The sequence below is a fragment of the Dermacentor andersoni genome, chromosome 1 (assembly GCF_023375885.2).
Source record: "Dermacentor andersoni chromosome 1, qqDerAnde1_hic_scaffold, whole genome shotgun sequence".
In the NCBI taxonomy this organism is placed as follows: Eukaryota; Metazoa; Arthropoda; class Arachnida; order Ixodida; family Ixodidae; genus Dermacentor; species Dermacentor andersoni.
The window spans coordinates 125,862,671-125,888,159 of NC_092814.1; the positions used below are offsets into that span (position 1 = coordinate 125,862,671).

General features: G+C 50.9%; 1 protein-coding gene across 1 annotated transcript in view; it reads left to right on the forward strand.

Annotated features, from left to right (window-relative positions):
• Positions 1-9,280, forward strand: part of LOC126545838 (sal-like protein 1) — a 169,925-nt gene extending 160,645 nt beyond the window's left edge. Inside the window, exon 2 of the mRNA XM_050193841.3 lies at positions 509-9,280. Within this exon, the coding sequence (XP_050049798.2) occupies positions 509-3,966 (3,458 nt within the window). The 3' untranslated portion in view covers positions 3,967-9,280. The remainder of the gene's footprint in view (positions 1-508) is intronic.
• The last annotated feature ends 16,209 nt before the right edge of the window (positions 9,281-25,489 follow it).

Here is a 25,489-nt window from a genome sequence, read left to right on the forward strand (position 1 = left end):
GAGGAACCCGTATGTGTTTCTTTTGTATATCAATTGCTACGAACGGGTGAATGTCTGATTTTGCCTTCATTAATCAGTCGATATGATGCCAACTTCTCAGTTTAGTACATCCTGCGATCATTTGCTTCTTGTGTAGGGGAGGAAGGATTGAATTGCGTTCTGATCCTGTATTGTGGCATGAGGAAGGGGAACTGCATACGTCTTGTACATAATGCCCGCTATAATCAGTTGAGTCTACGACTCAGAAGAAATAATCGCGCACATGGCACATTGCACGTCTGGGTAGCGCAAAGTGAAACCTACCACATGGAAGCTTAAAAGCACTTTCTCCTCCAAAATGTATCTGCAAGCTTCACATGCAATTAACTTTTGTGTGAGATCTCAACAATTACTGCTTGTTATGCCCGCTTGAGAGCGCCTCGCACTGGTGTCGTCTGCCATAGACCCAAGCATTTCCAGCGTTTATGAGTATCGCCATTGGCTACAGCTGTGCCCTTCTTGTGTGCAGGTTCGGGCCGAGGCGGGAGCAGCACTGGCGGCGAGGAAGAAAGCAGCGACGACGAGCACGTGTGCGGCCGCTGCCGCGCCGAGTTCCCCACTCTAGACCATTTCTTGGCCCACAAGCGGTGCTGCCCAAGCGTCGAGACGATGGGGATGCCGGGCAGTACGCCGAGTCGGCTATCGTGCAGCGATGACGATGCGGCTGGCCGCCAGTCAGCGTCGGACGTGGCCGAGGTGGACGAGGAACCCTTGGCGGCGGCTGCAGCTGCACGACTACCCTCGACACATGTGGCGCTGGAGGCTTTGCAGAGTACCAAGGTGGCCGTGGCGCAATTCGCCTACGGCAGCACCGGAGGCCCCGCTGAGATAGCTGCGCTACACGAGGCACTGATGGCACTGCAGCAACAGCAAGTCGTGCAGCTGCACATCATTCAGCAGCTGCAGGCATACGTGGGTGCCACCCCTACGCTTCCCGTGAACCTGACCAGGGCGGCGGACACTACACCGACTCCGCCGCCACCGCCGCCGCCGCCGCCGGTGCCCCGGACGGAGCCCAGTCCCGATGCCCCGGGACAGACACACGCGACCCCGCCGCCGCCGAACACCGCGGTAGACCTGGCCGCCAAAGAGAGCGCGGCACCCGAACCGGCCGAGCCGCCCGCGGAGGCGCCTCTTGGGGAGTCCATCTCCGGCGGTGCCCTGCTGGTTGCGCCGCCCGCTGGACCGCCGCCACCGGATGAGCCCAACACGCTCGAGCTTCTGCAGCGACACACTGAGAAGGCGCTGCAGGACACCATGAGCGGCGGCTCGTTCCTGCTCAACGGTCTCGGCTCCCCGGACCCGAGTCGCTTGCGTAGGAAGGACGGCCGGCCCGACGAGGCTTACTTGCGCCATCGGTGTCGCTTCTGCGGCAAGGTGTTCGGCAGCGACAGCGCGCTGCAAATCCACATCCGCTCCCATACCGGGGAAAGACCCTTCAAGTGCAACGTCTGCGGGAACAGGTTTTCAACGAAGGGCAACCTGAAGGTGCACTTTCAAAGACACCGTGCAAAGTACCCACACGTGCGAATGAACCCGCATCCTGTTCCGGAGCACTTGGACAAGCATTTCCCGCCGTTGGAGCCTCCCGGGGATCGCAGCCCGACATCGCCGTCCGGCGCCACGTCGTCACCGCCACCGTCGCTAACACCCGCACTGGCGCTACAGACAGCTCCTTTGGGCGTCTTGGTCAAACCAGGGCCACCAGTGCCACGACCTGATGACCTTGTCGGGCCCAGTTGCAGTGGGACGCTGGCGTTACGAGCCACGAGCACCAGAAGCATATCTCCTGGAACTGAAACAACCAATGTGACTACATCAATGGGCTCTCCGCCGCTTGAAGATGAACGCCCTTTGAGCCTTAAAGCTGAGCCAGAGGATGACGTAGATGACAAGGCGTCGGACGAAGACCGGGACTCCGGCGGCGTCAGCTGTTCCGCTGATGACTCCATGCCGTTCACGTCAGGCGGATCATTCATGAGCGGCTCCTTCTCGGCGCTTCCGACGACCGCGGACACAGCAGTGCCACTCCATGCGGATCCCGCGTTCTACCAAGACTTGCTGCCGAAGCCTGGAAGTAACGACAACTCGTGGGAAACTCTCATGGAGGTGACGAGGCCGTCTGAGACATCCAAGCTGCAGCAACTGGTCGACAACATTGAGCACAAGCTGAGTGACCCGAACCAATGCGTGATCTGCCATCGTGTGCTCAGTTGCCGCAGTGCTCTGCAGATGCACTACAGGACACACACCGGTGAACGGCCGTTCCGTTGCAAAATATGCGGTCGTGCGTTCACCACGAAAGGAAATCTTAAGACACACATGGGAGTTCATAGAGTCAAACCACCACTACGTGTACTTCACAAGTGCCCCGTCTGTCACAAACAGTTCACTAATTCCCTCGTTCTCCAACAGCATGTCCGTATGCATGGTTCTGAAAGCTTACATCCGACGGCGAGTTTTCAAACAAGCTCGCAGAGGCCAACGCCACCACCAAAGACTTCTTCGTCACCTCCACTGAGCTCTCCAACTTCACCAACGCCTGAACAAAAGAAAGAAGAGGGGCGGTCACCCTCTCCGCAGCCTCTGTTGCGGCCTCTGAGTCCTGAGCGCCCACCATCTCAACTTACTTCATTAGCTGCCCTCGAAAATCAGGTGAAGGGCATAAAGACATCGCTGCAAGTGCCAGCATTGCCTTTTGGCCCCTTCGGCATCGGTCTTTCGTCTGGTTTCGGGCGTTACGATGAACAGTCACTTCTCTTAAATCGAACGCCAGAAGCTGGACAGCGGTCTCCGGCGTTTTCTCCGCGAGCTGGATCTGAACTGTCAACTGGTGACGATAGATCGACTCCAGGGGCGCCTTCGCCGTCTGGTGGAACTTCACCGCCCGTGAACGGTGGGCCGCTAGATTTAACGCCGCGGACTTTGCTGGGTCGGCCAGCCGACAATTTTTCTGGCCGATTCTTCGCCGCGCCGCCGCTGGGAGGGCTGCCGTTTCCTGGAGCAGCGCCCGGCCGCCCGAACACAACATGCCAGATATGCTTCAAGACGTTTGCCTGCAACAGTGCTCTCGAGATCCACTATCGGAGCCACACCAAAGAGCGACCGTTCAAATGCAGCGTCTGCGAGCGGGGCTTCTCCACCAAGGGAAACCTCAAGCAGCACATGCTGACGCACAAGATCCGAGACTTGCCGGCCACCTTGTTCGCTGCCACCCCTACCTCGAGTGCGAGCGCACCGAGTCCGGCACCGAGCCCCGGGCGCTCTATGAGCCCTGCCGATCAGCGACACGGCACCAGCCCCGAGGAGAATCGGACCAAAAGGATGGAGCCGGTGGCCGCTCCGCCGGGCGTGCCGCCGCCGCCGCCGCCGCAGCCCCGACGGCCTCCCGGGCTGCCCAGGCACGTGTGCCACGTGTGCAACAAGCCCTTCTCGAGCTCTAGTTCTCTCCAGATCCACATGCGCACACATACTGGTGACCGGCCCTTCAAGTGCTCTGTGTGCGGCCGCGCTTTCACCACCAAGGGCAACCTCAAAGTGCACATGGGCACGCACATGTGGAACAACGGCAGTTCGCGCCGCGGCCGCCGCATGTCCATTGAGCTCCCGTCGCTGCTGAGTGGTCCCAAGGCCGACTTCGCGCCGCCGCCGCCGCCACCCCACGAGCTCTTTTACCCTTATCTTGGGCCGGCCTACCTTAATGGCATGCTGGGACCGAAGGCGAACGAGATCTCCGTCATCCAGGGCGCCAGCACCGAGCCACGACCGGGAGACGAGGCCGAGCCGCACAATGGCGCCTGGGCCTGGAAGATGGCCTGCAACTTGTGCGCCAAGATTTGCGGTTCATCGCTCGAGCTCGAGGCTCACCTCAAGGCGCACCACCGCAAGGAACTGGAGGTCCAGTCGCCTGACAACGTGGCCGTCTGAGGCCGCCCGCACCCCTAGTCCATGCCCTTCCCCATTCCTGTAGCCCAAGCGGCCCTTCCCCGTAACTTATTGTCTCGCCCTCATCCACGAGTTGGTTATGTCTTCTGTGATAGTGCACCTCCACGACCTCCCGAACTGCCGAAACTGTTTTTTCTCCCCTTGTGTAACCTAGTTTTCATTGGTTAGGCTCTCGCCAGTCGCAGCCCTCGGCGCAGCCCCGGAGTGTACAGTGTTTCTGCAGGGGTCGCCCGAGCGGCGCGGCCGTGTAACCCTCTCCTCCCCTCCCCAACACCCCTAGGCGCCAGCCCCCGCCAGCCAGCCGTCGGGCACAGCACCAGCTGAGGGCCGGGGGGACCACGCGAGTGATACCTGGGCTGTGATATGTGTGGTGCCCCTGGCCCTTTTTGAGTAACGCGTTCCCCACACCTTTCGACCTCCCTTCCACGCGCGCCATGCTCTTCGACGGCAAAATACACTGGGCATTCCATTGCTACACACACGCGCAAGCGGATGCATTCCGTACCTCCTCCCTGTTGTTCTGTCTTCCTCTCCAAGCCCTGGGCCGTCCCTGTTCAGGCGTAGCGCTCGACGGACCCCGTGAACTCCTGCCGCCCTCTCCAAATCCCCATATTCGTTTCTCACTGGGCACGGCAATGTGCACGTGCTTCGGGCGACGACCGCGAACCGTGACACAAAGGCCAACAAATCACGTGACATCGCCAGCCACTGTTTGTACTCTCTTCGAGATGCTCTCTGCAGCGTTGTTGAAGCCACAGGCGCGAGGGCATAGATTACAGTGAGGAACAAAGCGTGCGATATCACGTGTACGATGTGAGCTAGGAAAGCTGTTAAACGTTGCCGAAATCGCGGAACTCCAACAATAAAAAAACAGAGACCGACTCGATAGGGCGTAAGGAACGCCCCTGTCTCCAATTAACCGCCAATTTAGGCTCGTGTCTATAAAAAACAGACTTTCTTGAGCCACAGCGAACAGAAAAAAACGGTTCTCATCTTTTCTTGTTCGCCGAACATCATTATTTGGTCCTTTCAAGTGTTGTCAGAAGTCCACCATCCTGGAGTCTGCTTAACAGTGTTGTGAATAACGTAGTTCTAATTGCATTATGACTAGCGACAGCATTGTTGGGCAAGCAAAACTTAAGTTGACGGAGATGGTCCTTTCCTTTTTTGCCTAATTTATGCCGAGGTTAGTTCAGTTTTTTTTATGTGTAATTGTATTTCCCTTTTTCTCTGTTCAGGAGAGATGTCGGCACTGAGAGAACTGATACGCACAACGCACTACTTTGAGAGCATGGATAAACGAAGGACAGTTCGCATCAAGGAAGGGCTAGGCGAAGCCTGAGATTCTTGCAGAATCCCCACTTTTCTTTACAAATTTGTTTGAGTTATGTCTGCGTTCCCGTGGTTTCAGTATATTAGCGCTGCCCTTTTGATGGGTATAATGTTACCCACGACGTGTTAACTTCACCTCAACGTAATGACCTTGATGTCAAATGCTGGAGTGTTACACTGTAAACGCTGCTAAATGACCTACATCATAGCACCTGGAACTTCGCGGTAAGCACAGGCGATGATACGTGGACTTTGTGGAATATGCTGAGGGGTAGCAAATATAATTGAGTAAACATTTCAGCTATACGAAATTTACATTTATTTCGTCGTCTCTTGTGCCGTAAATGAAGTCGCTATGAAACGCCGTGTGTGGTTGCGTTCACCTTTGCGCAACGAAAGTAACTGTAGTCTAGTAGACAACGCTAACAGGTCTGTTTCGTCGTAGGTTACGTGAGCAAATGAACCAGTGGTGCGTGTGCGTTTCAAGAAACTTTCTTTTGTTTCAGGAAAAGAAACAAACGTTTCATCATGCCACCTTTCTGAAAAAAGTTCATTGCGCTGCCTAAATCACGCTGCATGTTTTCTTTTCGTCCTAATATTCTTTCAATTCCACAACTACACACTTCGCGTAACAACGCAGGGTGCTGCGATTGCAGAACGTGTTTTCATCCTTTTGAACAAATATTTACGAGGACGCCTGCCTTCTTTCTTAACCTCATTTACGCGTTCGCGATCGCTCTCTTGGCTTAAAAAACAAACAAACAAACAAACAAAACTTGTGCTTTAAAGTTGCAGTCTAAACGAACAATAATTAAGATTAGGGACTTTTCTCAAAATAAGCTGAACGGAAAGAAAGCTTGAACTTGGAACTGCGTTGCTAATACTCACAAGCAGTCATTTCTGTTTTGCTGTCTCGGCATGTCATTTACGACATGCATTGTCCAGACTTTGAATGTGAACGCGTGAAATAGCACGACGCTTCGGAACATGCTAAGCGGTCGTCACCAGATTGCATCTGCATTGCCAGAAAGGTCAATATTCAGGCAGATCTCCAGTAGTGTCGAGTTTAGTTAATTATTCGTAACGTCTTCTTTTTCTAGATGTTCAAATTACCCAGCAGTATTACATATACGGCCATCACACGGGGACATAGATGTACGAAGGCTCGGAAATATGCGCACGAAGACGCTGTGCCTTTGTTTAGATGTTTCGCGCAGGTCGTTAGTACATGAGATCACTACATACAAGCGGCAGGGATACTGCCATTATTCTCTACGTGTCATTTGTTATGCATCGGGCGACAAAGTAGCTGACACGCGTTTTGGGCATTCGTTGCGTAAATGTCTAGGCACACGACCGTGTTTGCGATAATTGACAGATTCACTTGCGTAATATCGCTTTGCAGTGCACGGTGTTTGTTTACTTTGGAAACAATACACAATTATCCGTCTGGCGCTTGCTATACAGTGCTCGGAATTCCATGATGGCAGAAGCGAAACTGAAGTGTTCAAAGGGATGCGAGCTACGTAGCACCCTGCGTGTGGTCGGTTCTGAAATGTTACTTGAATGTTACAAAGAAATTAATGTTATTTTGCCCTTGCACTTAGGCTGCAATGTTGCGTACGGACGACGCCTCGTGGCTTATAAGTGCTTCGCTCTCGGTTACAGCTCTTTCCTGGTCGGTACAAGAAATGTATCATGCCCTTACAGGCATCTTTAAGCTGTACGGTCGCCGTCCGTACGGGGGATTTTAACGCCAGTGAGCTGGGGACTAAGCACACACACACAAAAAAAATATTTTGTTCTCTAATTTTCGTAATCATTCATGCAAGACTCCGCATACAAGTCTAGCGTACATTGCGTCCTGTGATACGAATTGTGTGGCGCGATTCACTGGCGTATTCAAAGACTTATGACCATGTTTACGGATTTCGTTTACTTTCCGATCCTCATGTTTTAAGTTAATGATGCGCTTTAATTCCTCCCAAGTAGGCTGGCACTTGTTTTTTGCTATTGTGCTTCTCGGGAGTTAGCTTTTCGTGAAAATGCTGGTGTGCCAGAGTTGCAGTAGTTTCTCACGTGTGTCGGAAGGCGGTAAACTTGAGGCGTTTTTCTCTGTGTAGCCCGGCGTTCGTTCCACCTTTTTCCTTCTTTATCTTGCAAGGAGTGATGCTAATTGTATACATGGTGTAATACTCAGCACATCATTATTTTCTTTTTCTCTCGAAAGCGCGCAGTGTGCGCGCGCATGCCTTATTTTTCGTTAGCGACATTTACATTACCTTTTGTGTTGTTGATATGGAAATTGTGGCGTCACGTACACGTACCATAGTGACGCCGCGGGCGGACTGTGGCAGCATTCTTTCCTACCCCAGTGGCGTGCATTCGTTGACTTTGTGGTCCAACATCTTCGGCCCCCTGGATCTGACCGTCGTTGCGTGCTGTCTTTTTAATCGATAGGGGGATTCGTTCTGTGTTTTCTTTTCAACGATTACGTCAGACGGACGTGATCATCCTTGGGGCAGTGCTCCGCCAGCCATCGTGTCAACAGAAACACTCCGGAGAAAGCTATTTTTGTAACACTTGTAGCGGTTGTCAACGCTGCCTGGCGGAACACTGCTCGCCTGGCATCTTCCGCGCGCCGGCGGCCAACCGAGGAACAAAAGTGAACGCTCATGGGGCAGCGCAACGACAGCGAGAGAATTATCACCGATCAAACTGTGGGACTCGGAACAAACACTCTGTCTGTACCCAACAAGTTTCGGCATGTGTTTACCCTCGCCTTGCCTACTCACGCTGCTGGCTGATTACCCTCACGTTGCGCAGTGCCGATAGCTGGTTTTGAGACTGTTTTTTCTGTCATGGTGCCTCGGTTTCGTTTCTGAGCGCTGTCGGCGCGAACACACTCACTGTTGTATAGTCAAACTGCCATGTTCACTCCTGCAAGTCGCTGGAAGGGACCATGAAGTGAATAACACGAACAGTGTTCAGCACTTAGGTTGTCCTGCCGCGAAGGATGGCAGATTGCAAGCCCGATAGATGCGGAAGAAGTGTCGTTTAACCTATACTGCGGCCGCTGTAATTCTTCTCTCGGGGCCCTTATTCGAGAACCGCAGTTCACATTTAGTTTATGTTTCTGGGAAAAAAAAAAAAGAAATATTGTTAGCATTTGTTGTGGCATAGTTATGTGAGTTTTAGCAATTGCTAACTGGCCTGGTTTCGAAGATGTGTAAAGAGCTCAAAACGGGTTTCTCACGTAGTACCTTAAGTGATAACGCGCATGATACTAAGTTGAACTTATTGTAATTTTCATTGAAAAAAAAAGGAGAAAGTGATTATGTACTATTACGCTACGAATCAGAGCGCTTATAGAAACGGTGCTCTCGCGTGATTCATTAAATGCGCTTGATCGCTGTATAATAATAGAACAAAATAGACTAAAATAGTTGCCCATCTGGTGACTTAACAAGTAAGCGTGGAACAAGTTCGTGATGACTTTCATGGTCCCTTAAATGTGATTATTGCCGCACAATTCTGAACAGCTCTCAGCAATGCAGAGCCTGGCCCATTATATTACACGCAGTGTCAAGGTTTACAATATTTACTTATTATGCTTCTGACATTGGTTCATAAGTCACAAGGAAGTGCTTTACGATCACTTCAACACAATAGCAAAGAAGTGAGTTCTTTTCGTCATGCGCTATGCGCAAGGAGTTGCGCGCCGGGGCTAGAAATATGTCAAATGGATTGTGTGTGGGATGAGCATTGTGCTGTGCATGCAACGTCTGAGATGTCATCACCGTGGAAGGCAAAGTCATGAGCTGTGCTCAGGCACCTTATCTTCCCAACTTTTTCGAGCCCTCCTGGCATCCCACATGTATCTGTGAACACCCTCCAGTGGCCTCTCTTTGTACGCTCCAGGAGGCAGCAGAATAAAGCAAACGAGGACATCGCCATGGAAATACATCGTGCCGAGCGATAAATAAAACTCAACTTTAGCCGGAGGTCGAGCGGGAAAAAAAACTATGTAGCCTGTGTTGTCGTCTTTCTCGACGTCTTGTCCATCAACGTTCGAAAGTGAGCGTTTATGGAGCGATCAACAGTTTGCTTTTTCGACTGTGCATTCCCCTGCTGATCTATCGCTTTGTGCTGCGATCATTTGACGAATTACTAAGTGGCTTTAGAAAGCTTATCGGTGTGGGAGTGAGCAGTGAAGTATCGCACAATGGGTATACTGCGCTTGTGGTATTGCTGCTGCATATGAAGAAAAGGAGATGCATGCTTCAAATGCCATGACGACTAAAATCGCGAGAAAGAAGAGATCAAAAAGTACACTGCATGTATAAATGCCTAATAAAAAGTAGGGGCTTTTGTGTTGCCCAGAAGATGCTTGCCGGGTACCTTCTGGACAACACCTCACCGTGCAATATCCCTTGACAATATTCGTAATGCTAACTGCGGCATAAATTTATGCAGCCGAAAGTTCAAGCTCACTTAACATGCAATTGCTTTCTGCTAATCACTATCAGTTGGACGTGGTCTAAATACGTTTGTTAAAGTCAAAACACACGCATTTTGCGATAACTTGAACAACAATAGATGTCCTACAATAATACTATCAATGATGGTGGCCCACAGGCCATGAAAGTTATCGCCTATGCTGTACGCCAGTTTTATTTGACTTGTGGTCGCAGGCGTGACATTTCTTATAGCTCGGGCGTAGTTATCTGCGTTTGGCGCTTTGGTGGACATTAAGTCTTGGGCATAAGCCCGCACAATTGGTTCGTTTATTGAGCCACTGTTGGGATGCTGCTCTCAGGGTGGTCTCAGGGAGAGAAGAAAATGAGAAGGGTGGAAGAGAAAGAGGTCCTACTAATGTGTCCATTATTATCTAGGCAGAGTGAACAGTACGAACTTTAACAGAAAGCCGCTAAGCGATGATAGCGTGAAAAAGTGAGTCGTGAGACCTTGCAAATACATTGATGGGGGCGCATTTAAACGAGCGCAGCGGTTTTGAAAGATCTTGAAAGAGAACTGAAAGCAAATTTAAGAGCGAGGCAGCCAGCTCATTAGTTGTCAGATAATTGCCTGAATGTGGGAGTGGGTTACATATAATTACCTAACAGTTTCCTTGTGATGTGCGAACTTTTGGTCAGTTTTGAGATTCGTCAGGTGGGCTTAATATTACTATTTCACCGACACGTAATTTGGCAGGGAAATAACGTATCGTCGTTCGAACTAATCGTGCCAGTCAACGCTACGACAGTGCACATTGTTCTAAAACAGTCTGATAAAAGACAGCTTCTTGGCCGTGCTGGTATTTGCTTAAACACACATCTTCCACTGAAAAGACACACACAAAAGGTGTCGTTGCCAACATTTCTACCTTTTTGTGGACCCCCCCTCCCCCCCATTCCCATTTCAGCCGTAAATATGTCTTTCAGCCGGAATAATATCCAAACTATCAAATAGAGGTTATTCAATTCATAGAGCCAATCAAGTAATAGGTTAATCGATTGACTATACGAAATTTTCGATTATTCGTACACCTTGTACAAAGGCGGACGTGTGATTGAGCAGAGGCGGGGAAAATACCACTTGGATCATGCACTGGAACGTATCATCACGGCAAACCATACCTCTTGAGGGAGACGTAAGCTTGTCCTGACACCAACTTCTGGTTTGCGCAAAGCAACAAGTGGCACAGAGGCTTTATGCACATGGGCCAGTAGCGACTGCGGTCATGCGCAGAGGCATGGGAATGACGTAAAAATGACTGCCACGTTTGCACCAAATTCTAATGCGTTTTTGGTCCTGCTATGGCAACGTGGTAAGACGTGAGTGTGCGTTCCCGACACCACCACGCACGTTTACGCTTGAACTGTTCACAGCGAATGCGAAGTCGCTCATGCAACGCCATTACATGGATGAAGGTCTGAAGATGAAGGGCGTGGGGAGAGTGGAAGAATAGAGCAAGGCGCCAAATATGTATGGAAGGGACGTCACCCCCATTGTGTGATAATGCGTGTAGAAGCGTTCGTAAAGAGCCTCACTATCAGCACAACAAAAATGATACCAGTGGTTTTTCATTAACAGTTTTTGTTCTCAACCTACTTGCCTTCCCCTTCGATGCACAGGCACCCGCCGCGGTATAGCTTAGGGGCTGTGGTATTTTCGCGGCTGAGCTCGCGGTCGCGGGTTCGGTCCCGGCTGCATTCCTATAAGTGTGAAACGCAAAAAAAAGAAAGAAAGGCTCGTGTACCTGGAGTTAGGTACACATTAAAGAACCCCAGATGGTCAAAGTTATTTGCGGAGTCCCCGCATTACTGCAGGCTTTAAAGTGCATGCAGTAATGCATGCAGTCGAATGCATCATTTCATTCATGCTTCAATTTTGGCACGTAATGCATTAAAATTAGTTTTCTGTAAATTTAATGTTGCAGGCATGCAGAGAAGGTGCAAGAGCTTGGTCTGAGCACCGAAACCTCCGTCCCAGATCCGCGGCAGGCAAAAAAAGACTTGTCATACAACGTTAGTCATATTCAGTTAAGTCACATCTCATTACAGCGACGCAAACAAGAAAGAAAGAAATAACACAGGCAAGAAAATACATTGTTTATGAATTGATTACAGAATTAAAGTATACGTGGGCACCTGCGGCTCTTGGGCCAAAGGGTAATTCGAATGGGCGAAATTAAAGGTAACCATACGGCTAAGGCTAGAGAAACGGACGACACGGGTGCCCGTGTCGTCCGTTCCTGAAGTTTTTGTCGCGTTTTGGCGATTTTTGTTGCGTTATGACGCCACACCAACAAGCCCTGCTAACGACCATTTGGAAGTTAAAAGGTTGCAGTGATTCAAATGCGAGGCAGAGGTGATGGCACATCCGTCACATGTTTTCTTTTCTTTTTTTTTGTTGCGATAAAGACTTGCCCTTAAGGCATAATTATTGGTGCGTATATGTGTATTATATGTGTGCTGTGAGGCCTGTGTTGTGTCACATGTTGCAGCGGAAAATGACGGGCACAAAGCCTGAGAGGAGACTTCAGGGAGCAACGAAGATGAATGGGCGCCAACGTTTCGCTGCACGAGACAAAAGATTGCTAAACGAAGGGAACGATGCGATGAACGTTGTGGAAACCAGTGTGTTGCGCCCAAGTATGCGCGCAAGGGTGGACAGCCTGCTTCAATGTAGTCTGCAGCATTCTTGCCTGCGAAACGATGACGTCATTTCTGTGACAGATCTTTGGCACAAAAACGCCGAAATCTATAAATGAAAGGCTAAAATGCAATAAAACTCATTTTTACTATCGCGCTCTAAGGATTTCAACTTCTTAGTGGCCCTTGAGCGCTTAATTGAGCGCTTCCTAGTATAGGAGATAAACTTACAAGGAAGAGGTGGATAGATGTGGAGGTTACCCAGTGTATAGACCGGCTAGCTACCCTGTGCTGGGGTAATGGGATAAAGATAATAAGACGTGATAGGAAACACGAGCTAAAAAAAAAAAGAAAAATGAACGAGGAAAATAAAGCTCCACATGATGAGACAGCCTGCCGACATCGTAACAGGGGTTACCTACAGGCTCTAACAGGTTGCAGTGAACAGCTAAACTGAACTACAACGTGCTGCCGTTAAAACGTTGAATGTCGATGCATTCGGTTTGGTAAATTCATAGTTTGCAGGGTTCTATAGGAAGGGAAGCAATACATGCATCTCATCCCTTACTCCGTGTCTCCCAGATATATTATCTGCATATGTGTGTACATATCTATTTCTATCGATGCATTGTACTGCATTACTGTGTCAGCCCGCGACAGATTTCACGGTCTTGAAAAGTTCTGAGAACGGCACGCTGCCGACTAAATAATTTCTTGCTGGCAGCTTTTACCTAGTGGCCGAATGTATGAAACAATTGACTGCTCGTACGATTGCATGTTTCTTTTTTACATGTTCACGAAGCAATAGCTTTTGGCTATCTGTTAACACATTGTTGGTTCGTCAACAGCAAACGATGCGTAGGGCTCGATTAATGGCCTAGACAGTCCATATGTTTAGCATGTTAGCTTGCTTGGTTGTGTAACTTCGCTTTGCTGGCAAATACGGACGCGCTGCTGAGTTTAAACAAGATGAAAGAAAGGCGAAAGCTTCGGAGCTCGCTGTCTTCGTGTAAGTGCCAGCTCTAACAGATGACCCGCCGCGGTAGATGGCTATGACTTTGAGCTGCTCAGCTCGAAGTCGCCGGTTCGATCCCGCCCGCGGCGGCCGCATTCCGATGGGGGCGGAATGCAAAAATGCTTTGGTACTGCGCATTGGGTGCCTGCTATAGAAAACCGAGGTGGTCAAAATTAATCCGGAGCCCCCGTGCACTACGGCGTGCCTCAGAATCAGATCGCGGTTTCGGCACGTAAAACCCCAGAAGTTCTTTAAACACTCACGCATGACGGTCGCGTGAAGCGGCAAATGCCTATGGCAAGTGTCACAGTGGCAGCTTGTCCGAGTTCGAGCAGCGCGACCATTCGAGTTGGCGGAGCAAGATAGCAGCTGCCATCAGCGGGCACCGCGCGTGTATCCGCGACAAGTGTCCACGACGCTGCCTTGCGCGGCGGTGTTGTTGCCATGGGGACACCCTGGCTGCAGCGCCCGATAACCGTGCCGTGATCAGCGCTTAAATCAATGGATGCTGAGCGAGACAAACGAGGCGCACATTATGCGTCTTCTGCCTCCGGCCGCCGCGTCGAAGGCAGCGCGTCGGCAGCGAATGCGTTCTTCCGTGCTCCGCTTGCACCCATTTCCAGGGCATGGTGGGCGCTTGCTCAGGTCTCTTGTCGCTTGAAAAAAACGCCCATTTTACGGAAGTAATGCGGCGGCCAATTGAAGGCAGTGGCGCCTACAGGGTTGAAAGAGGCGGCTGTGTGGCAGAGCAAACTGTAAAAGAGACCAACAACAAAAAGAGCGGTACCACGCACCTTTTAAACGCCAACGCGGTAGTATCAGCTTAAGCGCACTGCAAGAGCTCTAGCCTACTTTTGTGTTTGAATGAATGACCTCGGCATGTAGAAGTGGTTTTGGTTAAAGCTTGCTAGTGCTTCAAGTGGGTGGCACCATAAGCAGCCAGCCAAATCGCGCGAGGTTGCCTTATGTTCGCACGCGGAATGCAGTCTTAACCTTCCGGTATGCAATAAACCTCGTTTATTGAGGTCGGTAAAAGGAAAGGGGGACTGCGGATCGATAGAGGGTGTTTGCGCGCCACTCGAGGTAGGCAAGTATAATGACACCAAATCGGTGTGCTCCTTTTCCTTTTCGCCAGGCTGGTCATCCATCGCAGCTAACTGTCTGCTTGCAGTAGCTTTTAATGCATATACGCCAGCAAAAGTCGTGATTGGAGACCGGATATTTTAATGCGTTTAGATTTAATTGGAAACTAATCGAGATTCCTTGCGTCTGTCTAATCACCCACTGTGGTCGCGTAGTGGCTACAGCGTTGCATTGCTAAGCACGAGGATGCGGGTTCGAATCACGGCCACGGTGGCCGCATTTCGATGGGGGTGATCGAAATGCAGAAACACCAGTGTACCGTGCATTGGGTGCACGTTAAAGATCGTCAGGTGGTCAAAAGTAATGCCGAGTCCCCCACTACGGCGTGCCTCATAATCAAATCGTGGTTTCGGCACGTAAAGCCTCAGAATTAATTTTTTTTTGCGACTGTCTAGCCGTTATTGTGGGCCGATCCCGAAGATAGTGCAGTCTAACACAGCAGTAAAAACCGCACGGTACCGCTGGTACTGGAGGTAATGGGTTCTCACCTTCTTTCCCCGTGACAGCTAGCGTTTTGAGGCGTTGTCGCTGAGACGCGGCGCGTCTGGTTGAAGTTGCAGACTTTGTCGTTTGAGATGCTGCACCTCTGGTCGCAGCGTCCGCGACCAGAGGTGATCGCAGACGCTGCGCAGGGTTGGCCACTGGTCCTTGAGGAAGTGACAGTCGAAGTACCGATTGGTTCCTACGTACGGTTAAGGCACTGTGGTAAGGGGAGAGCCACCCGTAAAGTGCAACATAGCACCACTAATGACCACGTCCCAAAGCATGCTAAAGGAATTATTTAATAGCAACCAATGTTTGCAGCGTTCGAGATAGCCCTCACCAAGAAGCGGCAGCCGCTGGACCCGTTGGCGTGAAGGAGACGCTGCTTAATTGACGAACTTTACAAACGGAATGAACTACAATCTTAACGAAATATCTTAACGATCATAACGTTGTGCTCTAGCGCGACGAGGCAAGCCTCGGCCGCGAGCACAGGGCGGGAACGTTCCATTTGCGACGTGGTGGTCTGGATGCTGCTTGAGCTTGTAGCAAGGAATCAGCAGACGAGCGTCATCAAGCTTGCACAAAATTTCTGGGCAGTCACAGTTGTTATGAGCGCAAGTTGAAGCCAGTCGATCAGCCTCTTTATTTCCGGCGATTCCTACGTGTGAAGGTATCCATTGAGCAACGAGAGATACCCCACGTGATGAAATTTTGCTTGCAGAGTCAGTAATGCTGCGCACAACTGGGCAATCAATCTCACTGCGTTGTAACCTGCTAAGGGCAGCGCGGGAGCCCGTAAAGATGGCAATTTTCGATGTAGTTAACCCCTCTCGCACGTATTTCAGTGCAAGATTAATCGCTGCTAGCTCGGCAGTTGTTGACGAAGTTGGATGAGGTATTTGAAAGATACGCCGTACTTGAGTCGAAGGGCAGAAAAAAGCTGCAGAGGCGCCTTGGCCGTCACTGTGTACAGATGCATCGGTGAATACTTGAACATAATCTGGACATCTTTCGATCATGCGCGACTGACCCAATCGGAATATTGCCGAAACAGGCATATCAGACTATTTGTGTCTGTCAGAGATTGTGAGGTAAATGGGGAATGCGTGTGTCGTGATATCTTTTGGAAGCGGAGGCGTAACTGAAGCAGCATGTTCTGAAATGTCAGTGATATTCAAAAATAATGTTTCCATTTTTCCCATGCGAGATAACGGGCGGTGAATGAGACGATCAGGGAGCGATTGACTGTTCGATGCGTGGTGCAGACGTTCAATATGATATAGAGCTTTCTGGTCTGCTTGCAGCCTCAAGGGTAACCGATGCGCGCTTCAGTGAGTAATGCAACAGATTGCGCCTCACGAGGTAATACAAGCATTAGTCGAAGGGCAACGCGATGATCTCGTTACAATTGGGCCATCAAACTAGGTGGTATGTTCAGGACTGGTAACGCATACATCATGCCTGAGAGTACAGATAACATGTACACCTGGAGAGCCGTGGTTTGGTCGCAGCCAGCACCTCTAGCAGTCAAGGCGGCCACATGCTTAATGTGGGAGTGCGATTTGCATCGTACAAATTTAACGGCAGGACGTCAAGAGATGCGATTATCCACAATTAACCCCAAATAACGGCGTTGTCGCACCCAGTTTATAGGCGTTTCGTCAAGGTACAGTCGGCTCATTGTTCGACGAACGCGTTGTTTAGGGTGACATGCTATTGCAGCCGACTTAGCAGGTGATATGATCAGGCCAACTTCACCCAAGTACTCCGAAGTAGCGTTTAGAGCTCTTTGCGTGCTTGCACGAAGCCGCGCACCCAGGTGCGAAGGGCCGCTTATCCACAAAGCAATGTCATCTGCATCACAGCTATGCTCACAGGGAAGTCACTGTCCCGAGGCAAACGATTTGGAAGCGCGGCGAGTACGGTGTTAAACAACAGCGGCGATAAAATGCTGCCCTGTGGAACACCGCACTTCACATTTTGGTATTCACTAGTTACTCCTCCGACACGCATTTTCATCCGGCGCTCCAATAGAAAATTATGCACAAAGTGGAGCAGACGACCCGAAATTCCCGCGGTTGCAAGAGCGAAAATAATCGCCTTATTCGAATTGAATCGAAAGCTTGCTCTATGCCTAGGAAGAGCATGTAGGCGGAATGCTTGTTTCCTTTCGCAAATTCGAGCGCTGAGACAAGGTCTGATATGCTTTCCAGAGCTGAACGGCGGCGACGAAAGCCACTCATGACATCAGGGAAAAAAATTCAGCTCCTCTAGCCTGACATCTAAGCGAAACATGACAATTCGCTCCATTAACTTGATTACATTTGAAGTTAGGGATATTGGCCGGTAGGACTTGAGGTGTCTTGCAGGGCGCCCTGGCTTTAAAATTGGTATCACTCTTTACAATACAACGCCATACTACAACACCAGAGATTGAACAGACGACAATACCCACCTCCACACAAGACCATCTCATGTGAAGACGCCGTAACATGGCAACAATTACCAACCAATACATTCCCCCATTTAAGCAGACTACACGCAATACACCCTACACTATACTCATACAAATGTCCCCGTTGTAACAACTACGCCTCCATATATCACGACACATGGTCGTACCCAACGTCAAGGCAGCCCCGCAAATACCCAACTCCACACCCGAGCAATGGGAGGCCGTACTGACTAGTTCGGACCCTCCTAACCAGTGTTACGGTTGGCGTCTGGCACCACGTGCAGAAAGGAATTTCACTCGACCTTCTCTCGCCATGCCTCGTCGAAATGAGGCGTGACTGCTCCTGCTACGGTTGGCATCCAGCATCACGTGCAGAAAGGAATTTCTCTCACCCGACCCTCACACACCTTGCATCGTCAAAATGAAGCGTGACTTCCTAATTCGCCATGACCATTTCGAGTGTCTGCTGGTCTGGCAGAAGCCCCGCAGTGTTTACAGGCCTCTTTTGTGTGTGTGTGTGTGTGTGTGTGTGTGTGTGTGTGTGTGTGTGTGTGTGTGTGTGTGTGTGTGTGTGTGTGCGTGTGCGTGTGTCTGTGTGGGTGTGTCTGTGTGGGTGTGTCTGTGTGGGTGTGCGCGCGCGCGCGCGCGACTTTAGAGGGACGCTTTTCTCGAACGGTCAAACTCTACAGGAGAACTTCCACGAACCAGCAACGCGCAAAAGAGACGGACAAGCGTCTACAATTCCAGGGGGCGGGACGCCCTCCTTCTTGCAGCAGACTTTCTGTGCCGGTCACGTGACGTCGACGGAAGCAAGATCCCTCCTCCTTGCAGCAGGCTTTCTGTGTCGGTCACGTGACGTCGACGGAAGCAAGATCCCCCCCACGATTGTAGAGAGCCTATTTAAGGGGCTCGGAAATGTACTTTTGATCACTTCATTCTCTTCTCTTCATTTTTCATCAACCTTTGAATAAACCGTGCACGTTTCGCGCTAGAAGTCGTCTCGCCCTTGCTTGGTCGCCATGGTCTACTGGATGTCTGCAGCCCGCCGACAACGCCACGCTACCCAATGAGTAACGTCGGTCGAGCTTCGATAGGCAGGCGCCGCTACAACTCCGCAGCAGTACGATACGCTACCCTGGAGTACGCAACACCAGCAACAACTGGTGCGGCGGGCTCGGGAGACAACAAGAGCCGCAGGAGTCCTGGACTAAGGACGCCTCCCGCACAAGCAGAAAGACTCCTGCTTGTCCTTTCTCTTTTAATAAATGTTTTTTCTCCTTCTCCTCCTTCTCACCACGGATAATTTCAATTCAGCAGAGATTACACCGGTTCTCCATACTTCATTATACTCGTCTAATATACGGTCATGAAAACTCTTATCAACGTTCCTCAATGCTTGATACGTCACACCATCTTCACCTGGAGCAGTGCGGCCTTTGGAGAGACTAAGCGCATGTCGCAGCTCCTTAAGAGTGAAATCTGCCTCGTCTATCTGGCAGGCTGGACCGTAGGAAGTGGTTATGGTGCTGTGACTTGTCAAAGAAGGGAGGTCGCCATTTGTGGTGTCACTGGATGCAGGAGAGACGAAAATGTCTGCATCACTCCAATTAACAATCGGCGGCATCTAGACGATCCTCACATCTTATAGGCTCAAAACGAGCCCTCAATATCGACGGAGGTGAATAGCTTGTTTTAACGCGAAGCATTCTTTGCCTCATTCTTGGCACTTTGCGGTTCGTAGGCTCCTGTCTCACCTCGCTTTAATAAGAAAAAGAAAATATCGAACTTCTGCCGTTGAGCACAGCAGCCCGGTGCTCTAACTTATAGGCTATGATTACACGCATACTTCTCCTTTACAAAGCCAGCCTGCAGCGCTGATAAACACTCGGCACGTGAGCCCCATGCCACTTACTAGTCTTCTTTCTTTGTGAGAGCTTGCGCTCTGAAGCACCGTGATATACAGCACTACCTACGGGACTGGCCTACTTTTCTCGGTACTTTCCTCGTAGCACGCTATGTAGAAATTGTGCGACGTTGAACTCACTTTATGATCGCCCAAGTTAATCGTGCGTTAACATTTCTTAAGTCATTTAATTTCTTCATAAGTTATCTGGCCAGCGGGACACAAAGCGAGATGACAATTATCGCTGTCAGCAGCCCATTTAACTAATATTTAATAATTAAGTATTTATTGACTGCAGTAAGTGTGTATGTTCATATTCCAAAGTTAGAGGCAGTCGTTTTTCTACACAGTTTCACTTGGAAGACTTCTAGCACTTGTGCATCTACTTTTTTGACCAATGTAGGATCGTCCACAGCCGAGAGGAATGCGGTATACCACAGCCGCGATGCAATCAATGAATTTGTTTTTATGTTCACTTTCGCATGCGGTACGTGCGATTCTTTCTGGCCTTGTGCATCTACACAGGCTGACCAATTTATTAGGCGCCGAAAATACAACGTTGATGCCGCTCCTTCCAGCAATCTTCTTTTAATCCATGGGAGAACCCGTGTATGTAGGGGATGACAACAACCTTTCTTTTGTTTATGTCAGTGCTTGTACCATGCACCTGCTCCGAACTGCTTTCCTGTGCCTCCTGTTACGTTTCGCCTACAACGCGCGGTAATGCCGGCGCGGATGCAACGGACGCCGGGGCTTTGTTCAAAACGGCGGACATTTTGGCCCGTTCGACGCCGCCGCAACGCCTACCCGCCAAGCGTGTCCAGGCGTGTTTCAGTGCCACGTGTCTTCGTGTGTGCGTGTGTGTGTGTGTGCCCTCGCTTGTCAAAGCGCGGCAGCCGGGGAGCGGAGTTCCCCGAATGAGGAGCCTGGAGGTCTCTCGGCTCAACCGTTCGCGCCGTCGTGTGTGAGGGTTGGCGATGCGTCACTACACTCGGTTCAGCAGGTCTCTCGGCTCGACCGTGCGCGCCGTCGTGGGCTCATGCTCCGCCGTCCCGTGACCTTCATCCTGTGACCTTCATCCCGTGACCTTCCCTTTTGGACCGCGACGCCGAGAGTATAAGAGCAGCTGCCCCCGGACGCCAGGGAGAGGCTCCGATTTGTACTGTTGAGTTACGTGCTCTCCCGTCTCTCCACTTCGGTCGACCTGACCGGCCGCTCTTTTGCTATGTTAGAATAAACAAGTTGTTCTGTTATCAGTCTTCTCTTGCTTTGCCGGGACCTTCGGATGCTTCCAGTGCCCCAGGCCGCCAGGCCAACGCTACCCTTGGGGCTTGCGACCCATTCGCAATAACGGGCGTCAGCACCGAGACCCCAACAACTCGTGCCAGCGGTGCGATTCCAAACTGGTGGCAGCGGTGGGATCGCGACAACGGAGGCCAGCAGCGAAGAGATGCGGTTGACTGTATGCTGAGCAGCACAACGACCATCCGGGAGCAGTGCAACGAGCCCTGTGTGATGACTGGTTGCCTGCAGCGGAACGACTGCGCTGAAGTCTTGGCTGCAAGGTTTGGTGAGTGCGGGACTTTCTTCTTCTGAGTTTTGCCAGGCTTTTGTTAGTGTTAGAAACAGAGCTGGTAATTGTGGTTGTCGTTGCTACCGGGTTAGTTTGCGGCAAGACAATAGTAGGCAGTAGAGAAAGCAGCATTCAGAGCAGCCATGGATTTGAAGTCGTTGCGCAAACCGAAATTGCTGGAGCTTGCGAGAGAGTTGGGTCTGGATGTCTCAGACAAACTCAGAAAACCAGAACTGCTAAGGGCTATTCTTGAGTTAGAAGCTGAGGATGACGAGCTGTCGGAATGCCTTGAGACCATTGAGGAGAGGGAGACGGCAAAAAGACAGGAGCGTGAACTTAAAGAACAGAAAGAGAAAGATGAGCGTGAACGAAAAGAACAGAAAGAGAAAGATGAGCGCGAACGTAAAGAACAGATAGAACGAGAGCAACAAGAGAAAGAAAGAGAGCGCGACCGTCAACACGCTTTGGAAATGAAGCGTCTCGAGTTAGAGATGGAACGCGCTCGTAATGGAAGTCAGGCACACGGTGCAGGAGAACGAGTATTGTTCAAAATGACTGACCTGATGCGGCCGTTTAAGCTTGGAGAGGACATTGGTTTGTTCCTGGTTAACTTTGAGCGAACGTGCGAGAAGCAGGGGTTCTCTCGGGAAACGTGGCCACAGCGCTTGCTCACTTTGCTACCCGGCGAGGCGGCCGACGTAGTCGCTCGCTTGGAGAGAGAGGAGGCAGAGGATTTCGACAAAGTGAAATCGAGTCTGCTAAAAAAGTACCGGCTGTCAGCGGAGGCGTTCCGTCGGAAGTTTCGGGAAAATGAGAAAGGCAAAAGTGAGTCATATACAGAGTTTGCGTACAGGCTTATGTCAAACATGCAGGAGTGGCTCAAAGAAGAGAAAGCGTTTTGTGACCATGAGAAAGTTCTGCAGTGTTTCGGGCTAGAACAGTTTTATAGTCGGTTACCTGAGAACGTGCGGTACTGGGTCTTGGATAGGCCAGACGTTAGTACGGTGGCTAGAGCCGCTGAGCTAGCCGAGGAGTTTGTGACGCGTCGGGCTCGCGGAGCTAAGGACGGTCAAAAGGGTGAATTTGGCTCCAAGTTGGAGAGGCCGAAGTTCACACCCATGAGAGCAAAGGGGGATACACGTAGTGCGGATGCGAGTGAAAGCAGTCCGACCGAACGTAAGGAGACGGCGGCAACCGAAGCCGAACGCAGAAAGCGGTTCGAGACGAGGCAAGCGCGCGTTTGTTATACGTGCCAGAAGCCGGGTCACTTTTCGGCGCAGTGTCCAGAAACAAAAACACAAGTCGTGTTTTTGTCTATATGCAGCACTGACGAGAACATGAAGCTTCTCGAGCCTTACATGCGAGACCTCCTCGTGAACGGGAAAGAGTGCCGAGTGCTTCGCGATTCCGCAGCTACAATGGATGTAGTTCACCCCTCTTACGTAGAACCCGATATGTTCACGGGCGAGTGCGCATGGATCAAGCAAGCAGTGGAAGCTCATAGCGTGTGTCTGCCGGTAGCAAAAGTGCTTATTGAAGGACCTTTCGGAGCACTTGAGACGGAGGCCGCAGTGTCATCTATGCTGCCCCCCCAGTACCCGTACCTATTTTCGAACAGGTCCGATCACCTCCTGCGCGAGAAGGGGCTTTTGTTTGGTGAGGCTAGCGTACAGGCCTTAACCAGATCGAAGGTTCGGGAGCTCGCTGCAAAGGCGGTAGTTGCGGGGCCAACGTTGTTGAACGATGAGAAAGGGTCAGAGGCGCAGCAAGCTGGTATTCAGAGCACGCCCGAACTGAATAAAATTGAGCCTGTAGCGTTAAAGGCACCAGATACTGGAGAGGAAAATCCCGACACGGGAAGATTAGAAGAGCTGTCTCCAGATTTGCTCATCGCGCCTACGTCAGACGGACTAAACAGGTTGCTAAAAGTCAGCCGGTCGGCTTTGATAGCCGAGCAAAAGAAGGATGGCAGCCTAGAAAACATACGCTGCATTGTCAAGGAAGGTATCGCCAAGAAAAATGCTCGCTTTGTGGAAAGAGGTGGGGTCCTGTACCGGAAGTATCTAGACCGCAGGGGAGTGGAGTTCGATCAGCTGATCGTGCCTCAATGCTATCGTCAGGATCTGTTGCGCTTGTCGCATGGGGGTTCGTGGTCCGGACACCTAGGAGTTAAGAAAACTAAGGACCGTCTCTTGCAAGAGTACTATTGGCCAGGGTGTTTTCGGGACGCAGACCACTTTGTGAAGACATGCGACACCTGTCAGCGGGTGGGCAAGCCAGGGGACAAATCGAGGGCGCCGTTGAAGTTGGTACCTATCATTACGGAGCCCTTTAGACGGCTCGTTATTGATACAGTGGGACCTCTGCCGGTAACAGCCACGGGGTACCGACACATTTTGACTGTGATCTGCCCAGCGACAAAGTTCCCTGAAGCAGTGCCGCTTAAAGAACTCAGCTCAGTTGAGATAGTCAATGCACTACTGTCCATATTTGCGCGAGTTGGTTTTCCTGCAGAAATCCAGTCAGATCAGGGTACAGTGTTTACTAGCGCTTTGACGACAGCCTTTCTCGAAAGGTGCGGGGTAAGGCTATTACACAGCTCAGTGCACCACCCCCAGTCGAATTCCGTTGAGAAGCTCCACTCCGTCATGAAGCGCGTGTTGAGAGCATTGTGTTTTGAACATCAAACTGACTGGGAGCTGTGTCTGCCTGGAGTGATGTTTGCATTAAGGACCGCGCCGCATGCGGCTACGGGGTTTTCGCCAGCTGAGCTGGTGTACGGTCGCTCGCTGCGATCTCCGCTTCGCATGCTTCGAGAATCATGGGAAGGCAGGGGCGACGACCCAGTCGTGGTAGAGTACGTGCTTAAGCTCCTCGAACGCTTAAGAAGGGCACAGGAGTTGTCAGGTGAAGCAATGGCAGAGGCCCAGCAGAGGGCCAAGGTTTATTATGATCGGACAGCCAGGGCCCGTCGTTTTGAGGTGGGCGATGAGGTCATGATATTGCGCACATCGCTAAAGAACAAACTCGACGTGCAGTGGGAGGGCCCAGCACGGATTGTTCAAAAACTGTCGGACGTTAACTACGTGGTGAGTCTGCCAGGAAAGCGGAAAGCACAGCAAGTTTACCACTGTAATCTGCTCAAACCCTATAAGCAACGGGAAGCAGTGGTGTGCATGATGGTAAACGTGCCCGAAGAGCTTCCGGTCGAGCTTCCGGGACTAGGCTCAGTGACGAACAGGAAAGACACCGATCAAGTCATTAGTGACTTAATAAGTAAAGCATGGCTGTCGCCTGAGCAGAAAACAGAACTACACCAGCTCTTACAAGAGTTTCAAGGTCTGTTCTCTGAGAGGCCTGGTAGGACTTCTGTCCTTACTCATGACATAGAACTTACCTCCCCAGAGCCAGTACGATCCAAGGCGTACCGGGTGTCACCCCGCCAGAGCGATATTATGGAGGCTGAGGTAAAGAAAATGCTACAGCTCGGTGTTATTGAAGCGGGTGAGAGTGATTATACCTCCCCTTTGATTTTAGTTGAGGTACCGGGCAAGGAACCTCGTCCTTGCGTCGACTACCGCAGGCTTAATTCCATCACTAAGGATTAAATTTATCCGATCCCTAACATCGAGGAGCGCCTTGAGAGAGTGAGTAGCGCTCAGTTTATTTCCACCCTAGATCTTGTCAGGGGTTATTGGCAGGTTCCACTTACAGAAGAGGCTAGTAGGTATGCGGCGTTCATTTCACCAATGGGGACATTCCGTCCTAAAGTTTTGAGTTTTGGTTTGAAGAACGCGCCATACTGCTTTTCAAGCCTCATGGATAAAGTGTTGCGGGGACAGCAAGAATTCGCTTTACCGTATCTAGACGACGTAGCGATATTCTCCGCATCCTGGCCGGAACATATGGCGCACTTGCGGGCAGTGCTAACCCGCCTGCGCGATGCGGGCTTGACAGTCAAGGCTCCCAAGTGCCAGTTAGCACAGGCCGAGGTTGTCTACCTCGGACACGTGATTGGTCAGGGTCGTCGCCGCCCCTCTGAAATAAAGGTGGCCGCTGTGCGAGACTTCCCGCAACCGCGCACGAAGACCGATATTCGGTCGTTCTTAGGTGTCGCCGGCTACTATCAGAGGTACATCCCCAGGTACTCTGATATCGCGGCTCCCTTGACGGATGCTCTAAAAAAGACAGAGCCGCAAACAGTCGTCTGGGATGAGACGAAGGAAAGAGCTTTTAGCGCCCTAAAGAGCGCCCTAACAAGCCAGCCTGTGCTACGATCGCCCGACTACACAAAAGGGTTCGTTGTTCAGTGTGATGCTAGTGAGCGAGGCATGGGCGTTGTACTGTGCCAACGGGAAAATGGAGAAGTAGAACACCCCGTCCTGTATGCTAGTCGTAAGCTGACCAGTCGTGAGCAGGCGTATAGCGCCACCGAGAAAGA